Source organism: Anopheles cruzii, chromosome X (assembly GCF_943734635.1).
Source record: "Anopheles cruzii chromosome X, idAnoCruzAS_RS32_06, whole genome shotgun sequence".
NCBI classification, from domain to species: domain Eukaryota; kingdom Metazoa; phylum Arthropoda; class Insecta; order Diptera; family Culicidae; genus Anopheles; species Anopheles cruzii.
Genome location: NC_069143.1, coordinates 10837180 through 10846994, shown reverse-complemented (window position 1 = coordinate 10846994; position 9815 = coordinate 10837180). Strand labels below are relative to the sequence as shown.

The 9815-nt window shown below is 54.2% G+C and overlaps 3 protein-coding genes across 3 annotated transcripts; 2 read left to right on the top strand and 1 right to left on the bottom strand.

The window, feature by feature from the left end:
- Window positions 1–779: 779 nt before the first annotated feature.
- Window positions 780–1626, top strand: LOC128269758 (calcium/calmodulin-dependent protein kinase type 1-like). The gene is made up of 3 exons (XM_053007165.1): window positions 780–1054; window positions 1137–1350; window positions 1522–1626. The coding sequence occupies exons 1-3, from the start codon at window positions 780–782 to the stop codon at window positions 1624–1626; spliced, it is 594 nt and encodes a 197-aa protein (XP_052863125.1).
- Window positions 1627–3163: 1537 nt separating this feature from the next.
- On the bottom strand, window positions 3164–5077 carry LOC128269748 (uncharacterized). Its single transcript, XM_053007153.1, has one exon. It carries the CDS (start codon window positions 5075–5077, stop codon window positions 3164–3166), a length of 1914 nt encoding a protein of 637 aa, XP_052863113.1.
- A 715-nt stretch (window positions 5078–5792) lies between these two features.
- On the top strand, window positions 5793–7727 carry LOC128269737 (uncharacterized). Its single transcript, XM_053007142.1, has one exon. It carries the CDS (start codon window positions 5793–5795, stop codon window positions 7725–7727), a length of 1935 nt encoding a protein of 644 aa, XP_052863102.1.
- The last annotated feature ends 2088 nt before the right edge of the window (window positions 7728–9815 follow it).

The following is a 9815-nucleotide window of genomic DNA, read 5'->3' as shown; positions in this document are numbered from 1 at the left end:
ATATTTGGCGCAAATCGAGCAATTGAAAGTATCTTAAATAATATTTTGAAGTTCACGAAAAAAACGTCCATGACTTTTTAGACAGTCTGATATTGTGCCTTTTGTTTTTAAATATTGGTCATCTGCTGGGATCGAGCAACGTTCTTCTTCTGAGCTTCTACACGTGCCGTCTATTCCGACTTCCAGCGGCACGTACACGAAGGATTACCCACTGGCTTACCAATCTCCGAACTTCGTCCGTCACGGTGAACATCTAGAGCAGGCCTGGTGGAATATTGAAAACGAAATCGCAGTCCTATGGTTATGCTCCAGCTTGGAGCACATCGTGGACCTGCGCGCAGTGTATCAGGCGAACCCGGCTGTCCTTCCGGCACTCACCCTGAGATAGTAAGGAAAGCGGCGTCTTTCTTTCCCAAATCACACGCTAACTGGCCCCCAACGTTGCCATCTTGTTCCAGTGTGCCCGGCATTAGCCTGCAGGAGATGCTCTGCCGTCAGCCGAACATTTCAGAGCAGCAAGTGAAAATGTGTATCCGCGATTTGCTTCGCGCTCTCAGAAGTCTGCACAGTTTGGGCATAGCCCACCTGGACCTGAGGCCGCCCAAAGTGCTGCTGTTGGGCGGCCGTTTCGGAGGTACGTCTTCAAACAATCATTCCAGGAATCATCCCCGAAGGCGTGCTGATAAAAACGGTTGCCTTTCTCCACAGAGGGTGTGAAGCTGTGCGGCTTTCGCTTCGCGCGAATGCTGTACGAAGAAGTCTTTGCAGTGCGCGATACCATGGTTACTACCATCGACGTTGACTTCATGGCACCGGAGGTGATGCAAGGAATGGCGGTATCATATGCGACGGACATTTGGTCCGTCGGCGTGATAGCGTTCGTTATGCTGATGCGGCACCTACCATTCTCTCCAACAAACGACACACATACGTTGGCCAACACCTCGGAAAATCCCGTCACACTGGCGATGGCGTTCGCCGACCGTCTGCGCCAGCGCATGTCACCGCAGGCGCTCGACTTCATCCGTCGATGCACCATCCTGTGGGTGCCAAGGTTAGTGAGGTGGCCCACAGCGGGGCTCAACCTGCAGGGTTCAGTGTCAATTCAGTTCAATTGTTGTCGTTCTATTTTGCAGCGATCGCCTGACGGTCGAACAGTGCCTGGCGCACCCTTGGCTGGCCGACGCCCCGGACCCCTTGTGGATGCTGCGTACGCTGGCGGACGTCTGCGCTACAGCATCACCAGCCAGTGCCAACCAACCCAGATCAAGCCCAGAACAGGAGCGCCGCCCAGTAGCCGCACTAGATTTGCGCATGAGAGCGGCTACAGGAGAGCGCGACCGCGTTCGGGTAAGTGGCGGGACGAGCGGGATAACGAGCGCACTCAGGCAACATAGGCACCGGCGCGTGCGACGGTCGACGACATCAAATATCGAACCCCGTCCAGAGTATCCCGATACCGAGCCAGCACCGCTGTAGGAAGCGCCCTTTTCTAATGTTCTACCGATTTGTAACTAACAGCCGAGGCCCCTTCAGCATGACGCCGAGCCCATCACGCCGACGGACCAAATGTCCGTCGCACGTGACACTGCGTCTACTCGTACCTCCACCTCCAGTACCTTCTAGTCAGTGTCGATGGTCGCGTAGTATAAGGACTTCTTCGTACATCATTCGGGCGAGACGAAAGCAGCACTTTTTGCGGCTTGAGGTCGAGGTGGGCTATGCTCAAATTGTGCCGACTGCCAGAGAGCACGAAGAATATCGCGGATACACATTTTGACGTTCTGCTCTGGAATTATCGGCCGATTGCGGAGTTACCAGACGAATCTTGTGCGTGGCGCACGATCTGCTCCAAGTTGGAGCATAGCCATAGGATCATTTTTTTAAATAAAATAAATATGATAAATACATTTTAAGTCAATTTAAAAAAAGATAGTAACGTTCAAACGACGCAAAGTAATCTGCACACCACTCTGCTTTGCTCGTTTCAGTTACCAGAAGTTAATAAGAATTTCGCTACATGTCACAATATGTATATAAGAAATGATTGCTACGAAATATTTAATATTTATATTAAATTAAGCTTACCGTTACTAGCATCGAAAAGAAAATGCGAGATCAAAGGCAGTTGTTGGCAAATACTTTAGTATTTGCACATTTTCAGTTTTATATGATTATATCTGGGGAAAAAATGAATCACCTGAGCATTAGGTCGTTGTAATTTGTTCCCAAATGTTGATACAGATGCTTTATCTAGCACAAAACTTCAACTCTGACCCGCTCGGGTGCATAAATGTTAGCCTTCGCGAGCAGAATGGGAGAACTTACTAGCCGTTAAGAGTTTGAACATAAAGACAGCGCACAAGATGTCGAACGCCTGTGATTAAGAGGACGAGTACCAGGCAAAAGACAACGTACATTTTAACAAGGAAGACACTGAATACAATTCTCAAAATGATCCTCAATTTACACTGGAGAACACCAACAAATCTCGTCCTAAGCCTTGCTGGCTCGCAAAGACTATCGTTTGAAATTAACAAACTAAAAGAAGCCATAATCAACAGGTGCAATAATTCTATCCAGCCAACAATACAAGAGCTAATTATTTGAAGTTCTTATACTTAACTAGTTGTAAGATGTTGTCAGTTATTAGTTAGTCAGTTATGAACTTGAAACGAAGTTGAAAATGTGGGTGTATTCCGACTTTATTATGTCCATTTTATTACTCTATTCTATGACAATAAACAGTTTCTGAGACTTGCTACGGTAACACACACAAGTTGTTTTTATTTTGATACTTAGCTGCTGAGTCTTGAGAACGAACCTGCAACGCGAGTGGCAACACCCGTGACTTGCGTCTGTAAGCCAGCGCCAGTTAATGAGAGTTACAGTTATTATAATAGTTATTCTTTTTCCACACACACACACTTTGCTTTGCTTTGCTTTGCTTTGATTAGTGCGTAAATTGATACCTATAACATAGATCATCAGCCAAAGGACTTACCAAAATACTATTGGAGCAAACATACGGTGAAAACACCTTCCCTGCTATCCTGCTGCTACATGTTTACGTGTGAGTAACTTCAATTCAGGTTCCTTCCTCTTCCTATCCTCCTACAGCCCTCCAACAGAGACACTACTACTGTTGTTTTCACGTTCCTGTCTAACCATTTCTAGTGCCAATGCGCAACATCAGCAGCTCGATGGCAAAGGTACAGCACGCCAGCAGCAGACCGGCAAGGAGCAGCAGGTAGCTGCTGCTCAGGTGCGTAAGCTGCAGCACCTCCGCCTGGCCACTGTCGGCCAGGGTCGGCACCAGGAAGCGCGCATCGAGGTTTTCCGCGGTCCAGCGGGACATGAAACCGGTGGCCAGGATGCGGCGAATGTACCAGTTGAACACGCCCACCAGCGGGCTGGAGCGCTTGAAGTACGCACTGAAGTGGAACGTCAGCAGCTTCTCGCCCGCCGTCCGAAAGTTGACCACCGAGCGGTCCCGCTCGTTGAACTTGATGATCTCTTCGCGCGTGTACGCCACAGCGATCCGCTCACCGCTCGCCAGGATGCTCTCGAGCAGCCGCTCCCCGTCGGATGCCTCGAACAGCAGCAGGTGCGTCCCGTCCAGCTGGTGCGTCCCGGAGCCCTCAAAGATCCGGTGGTACAGCCACTCGGTCATCGCGAACCGGTACCCACCGGCCAGCATCACCTCGATGCTGCTGATATCGTCCAGCGGCGTCGCGGCCGTCAGGTAACCCACCAGCGATCCCTTGTAGGACTCGCGCAACAGCGTCGAGTGGATGATCCAGAGCACAAGCAGAAACCTTGCGACCGAGCGACGTGGCAGCACCGGAAGCGAGTCTCCGATCAGGGCCCGCCACACATCCAGGGCTAGGCGGCACGGGAGCAGGCCACAGCAGCACCACACACCCACCAGCAGCAGCTCCGCGGCGACCAGGAGCCAAATGGGCCAACGGAACGGTTGCAGTAACCGGCCGACGCCGGTCTGCGGTGCGAGCGCTTCCCGCACCGCCAGCACGATATCGCTGAAGTAGTAGCTCCGCGATTGCGTCGTCCTTGACAGCAGCTCCGGGTACGGCAGGTACCCACCGAGCGTCAGGTGCGCCGTCCCGTCCAGCAGCAGCTTCATGGCACCGTCGGCCGTTCCGTTGGCGTAAATGCGACCCCAAATCTGCCCATCCGGTGGCTGGACGATGATGGGCGTGAAGTTGAGTTTGACCGCCAGCAACTCCAGCAGCTTACCCTCGATCCCGGACAGTTGTGGCCGTCCTGCGCCGGCGGCGACGGCGAACTGCATGAACGGGACGCGCACGAAGCTCGAGATCCGGAGCGGACAGCCGTAGAAGTTACGCTCAAACCGAACGTACAGTGCCTGGCCAGTGCCGTTTGCTGCTCCTGCTTGCTGCTCCCGGTGCTGCTGCAGCCGGCCATTCACGCACCGGTCAACGACCCGTGGCCGGATGCACTCGCAGCACCCATCGGCACCGTACGGGCGGTAGGTGTACAGGTCGATGCGGCTCGCACTGCCGGCGTCCGCCGATCCACTCAGCCCAATCAGGACATTATGAATGCGCAGATTCCACAGCTCCCGCAGCGTCCGCTGGATGTCACGCTGGGTGTTGGCCGGGGCGGGCAGGAGCAGCAGAAAGTAGCCCCAAAACTCGACGTTCTTCGTCGCCAACCGCGGCACGTACTCGTCCGTGAACTGGGCCAACGAGTCGAGCACTATCAGCACCAGGTTCCGGTAGTTGTAATCGGTGGTCGCTTCGTACGGTGCCAGGTTTACGGTGAAGGGCGACGACGACGAGCCGGTGCCGGTGCCGGTGCGCTGCATCAACCGGGGCAGCAGGCGATCGAAGAGGTCGCGCTGGAAACGGGCTCCTGGTGCGCGCTGCTGGAGCGCGAACGCATTCACCTGGTGGCTGACCCGCGGCCCGTACCGGAGTATAATGTCCCCGGCACAGGCGGCCCACCGAGCACTCAGCGCCAGGTCGGCGGGTGCCGTGGACTCAGCAAGCGCGCCGAGTAGAGCGAGCGGCCACAGTACTCTGGACGCTAACATCTGGACCTGATGACGTCAGACCAGTCTTTGGAGTCACTGGAACACGGAGTCACGATTCTCGAAAAGAAGTGTAGTAGTTCCAACAACCAGTAGGTCAATCTAGCGGCACACTAGCATGCCGGCAGGATAGCGACCGGATACTGACTGCAGAACGACATCCGTCCACATCCGTTATCCTGATGAGGGGATTCGAAAAAATCGATCAATCCATTTCATTAACCCATTATCGCTGATCGCTATCGCGCGCGCCCCAGAAAGTGCAGACGTCAGCATTGCATGCATCGATGCAGTTAATGGACGCGTGATTACTAGCACCTCCCCCCCCCCCCACCCCCCCGCCACCCTCCCTCAAGGTCATGGGTTGCAGGATGCATTCCTGCAAAGGGGGTTAGTAATTGGCTCGGGTGACTCGGGCGTAGGGGCGTAGTTGGCGACGACCCGCCAGACGACGTCAGTCGGTCGTCGATTGTGGTCGGTCTGGACGTAGGATCTGGACGTAGCATCTCCAATCGATGTCGATGTCGCTCCCAGCTGTGACCTGGCGGTAATGTTAATCTCTGTTGCTTGGCGCGCCTGCTGAACGCGGCTTGTTGGCTCTATTGTCCGGGCCCGTGTACCCTTTTGTGTTCCACAGTACAATGAGCCGTCGCTAATGAGCCGAAGGGAATTGCCCTTCGAAGCGTTGATCCTGGAAACGGGGTAGCTTATTTGCGCAATGCAGTTGGAACGGTGGTTACCTCTAGTACCGGTCTGTGCTTTGCTGGCCGCGGGGACATCGCAGACTCGGCGTCTGCTACGGCCAGCTGAGCCTGCCGATGCCGTTGCCGAGCTAGTGCACGTTGTGGTACAGGTTCTGAGGGATCACTTTCGTCACCCATTCTATCCGGTACAGATCTACTGCGGCTGGCTGGACGTTTGCGGGCACTCCACCGACTTTCTCGACCACGTACTCGGCTTACTTGGCGACGATTTCACCGTAGTGTTGAGTACGCCCCTGAGTGAGACGACTGCCGACTACCGGGGTAGTACTGCGCCGCCGATGCGAAACCTGCTCCTGCTGGACGGCGTCGGAACCGTTGTTGGCAGGATGATGGAGGACTTGAGAAGCGACCCATCGGGCCGTTACCTGATCGTGCTGACGGCGGAAGACCCCGCGGCCGGCCGGCTAGACCAAATCTTCGCCGAGCTGTTCCGGAACAATATCATCAACGTGAACGTGCTGGTGCGCCAGGGCACCAGGGTGGCAGCGTACACCTACCACCCGTTCTCGCCGGGGCTCTGCCGTATCGCACGGACCCACCTGGTGGCGACCTGGCCACCGAACCCGGCCCGGGACTCGGTGGATTTGTACCCGGTGCGGCTGGCCACCTTCCACAACTGCACCCTCCAGGTTGGTTCGTTCGAGGTCAAACCGTACACGATGCTGCTCCCCAAGGTCGACGGCTACCTGGAGCTGGGCGGTTTCGAGGGTGACCTGCTGCGGGTGCTCTCGCAGCGTCTACAGTTCCGCGTCAACATTACCGAGTCTCCTGGGCAGGTCCAGTGGGGTACGATTGGTCCGCCGGGAAATAGCACGGGCACGATGAAGCTCGTGCAGGACGAGCTGGTCGACCTGGCGATCGCCTGTATGGCGGTGGACCCGACCCGTAACCTGTACCTCCAGTCGGGCGCCATCCACTACACCTCGCGGATACTGTTCGCGGTGCCCCCGGGTCGTTCGTACTCTGCCTTCGAGAAGCTGTTTCGTCCATTTCGGGCCGCCAGTTGGTTGGCGCTCGCCGGGAGTCTGGTCGTGGCCGCTGCTCTGGTCGTTGCGCTCGCCCGTTCGTCCACGTCAGTCCGAGGACTCGTGTACGGAAGCGACGACGTTCGGATGACACCGCTACACGCACTTTACGTGCTGTACGGTGGCGCGGTGGCTGCCGTACCGAGCCGCAACTTTGGCCGCACCCTGTTCGCGCTGTGGCTGTGGGCAACGTTGGTCCTGCGCGCCCTCTACCAGGGCTCGCTGTATCGGTACCTCCAGCGGAGCGCACATTATCCACCGCTGGTGACACTGGAGCAGGTGTACGAGTCGTCCCTTGACCTGCACATGATCAACATTGCGATGCGCTTCTTCACCGACCGACCGGAAGTGCGTGGGCGGGCCCGCTTCATACCGCCGGGCCGAGACACGCTCGGGGACATGGTGTCGGGAATGGCGGACCGGTATGGCGACCGTGCGGTGGTGTGCCCGGTGGACGTGGTGGCGTACTTTAACCGGCGGTCCAAGCGCGCCCACCGCCGGGCCCGGGTCCACATCACACGCGAACCCATCACCCTGTTCCCGGTCACCATCTACTACCACAAGCGGTCGATGTTGACGCCCGTCTTCGATCGGCAGATCCGCATGATTGTGCCGAGCGGGCTGATGCAGTTTTGGGTGAGCAATTACGGTGACTACGACTTCTTCACCGAAGGAGCCGGCGCCGGTACCACCACCGCCGCCGCCAATGGTCCCCGGCCGCTCACGAATGTCCATCTGGTCGGGGCGTACCAGGTACTGCTGGGAGCGTACGGATTCGGGCTGCTGGCACTGCTGCTAGAACTGCTGGCCGGACGCATCCGCTGGTTGGGTCAGCTTTTCGATTGCTGTACCCTTCGATACTAAAAAAAAAGAGGCACAAGGTTCCCAGCACACCTCGAACCAACGGGCGTCCTCACCAGGGCGGTTCATCGTTGGCTGATAGGGAACGGGAGAAAAGTTGAGTGAAGAACCAGAACCAGCACTACTCACACTCCAGGTCATTAACAACCAGGAAATAGACAAATTTGATAGCAGCGTGCAAACACAGTACACAGTGAACAGTACAAGTTGACAGAAAAGAAGGCAGTAGATTTGGTACGTGGCCAAACGAACACAACAGTTAGTCTCGCACCGGAGAAGAAGTACGAGGGGAAGGAGTGTTGGTTAATAGAGCGGTACGTCTTTACCGGTACCAGAGAAGCGATAAGTTTATAAGCGACAAACGATAAGTTTGATAACCGCTCTAAAGGACAGAGGGCGCTGAAGAGACGCAAGGAAAGGGTCACCGATCGTCCGTGACCGAGTGTCAGGCGAGAGTGAGAGGGCAGCGCTAGAGAAGAGCAAAGAGAGATGACTGGCAAAAAGGACGCTAACTCGCTCGTATTATTCCTTCGTGATACTAAGTTCGCAAATACTAAGTGCGTAATAAAAGGCGAATTAAAAATACACTCGTGCGGTGCGGTCTCCGAGTAACTAAATCCAACAGAGCGTTTCTGAGTTTAAACGTGGTCGCGCAGTAGCCTTCAATCAGGATCCATGTCAAAAACGTAAAAAACAGACACAACACCTAAGAAATCGTAAAAAATACCGAACATCGTATTGGAAAGTCATTTAATCACCTAACGAGATTTAGTATAAAACCTAGAGCCATCTCATTGAACAGTATAACCAATATTTTGACTGAAGTTTTGGGTTACAGAATTCTCTTAGCAAAATGGGTTCATTGGGAAATCCATTAATTAAACTTCGAATTGTTGGAGTATCCATACCGTATTTACTAGATTTGGCCCCGACTGACGACTTCCATCTGTTTTCAAACCTAAAAAAATCATGCGTGGAAAGCGTTTTTCATGAAACGATGACGTCACGATAGCTGCGGAGGCGTATTTTGAAGGCGTTCCAGTTTTTCACTTCAGGGATGGAATTTATGAATTAAAGTCTCCTTGAAACAAGTGTGTTGATGTTCAGGAAAGCCGTACTGAATAATAAATGGTGGCGCTAGGCGCTAGAGAAGATAAAACTGTGTCCTTCTTATCGATACAAAAAACTTTTTGAACAATCTAGTAAAGGTAAACATCTTCACAAGTTCCGAGCCGAAACGCTTTCGCAAGAGCAAAAAGCTCGAGCTTTTGCTCGAAAGCTTCTTCGCTCTGGCCGCCGACCGCGACCCGAGCTTTGGTTTGGTGTGAAAAGAGTGCCATCTAGCGGAGAAAAAGTGCAACCAATCTGCTGAGCATTGGAGTTCCACCGAAAGACAGGTTCGGAAAGGCGAAGTCAGGTTCGCGGGTCAGGTCCGTCGGTCGGAGCTCGAAAATCTGTTCCGTCCGGCGCGCTCGGATCACCGCTTTCAATCGGCTTTTTTCGTGTAAACTTCAATCGTGTTCGGCGGTGGACCTTTTTTCTGGAAAATAGAAGAAAACAACAGAAAAAAAAAATCGGCCTTCGCGAGAGAGCGGAATATAGCGGCGGCAAAACACATGCTTCCACAAATATTCCGTAGTTATGGCCCCGCCGTCGCCGCCGCCGCGTGGAGCTTGTAAAATGTGCCGCGAACTGAACCGAGAAATCCCGCGGAACTCTGGTTCTCTCTGGTGAATAATTGTGTGTGAAAGAATGTGTGTCGCTCGTCGGTGTTTGTGCATTCGCCCGCTCCAATTGAGGCCGTTGCCACCGCGGCGGCCGCTCTCGCTATCTGTCCCCGCTTCCTTCTTTAGTTAGTTAGCTTTTTTTTGTGCTGTTCGCGGCGCAACGCGGCACCGCAAACAGTCTGTCAACTTTGCTTTTTCCGTCCGTCTGTCTGTCTGTCTGCTCGTCCTGCCGTCCTTGCTGGCCGTTCCGGAGAAAGGCTGAAGCCCGGGGAGGGTTCGTAGCACTTTTTTTTTCCCAACCCATCGGAGCGTTTGTGTTTCTCGTCTCTCTGTGAGGTGTTTCTATCGTCTCTCCGTATACCGT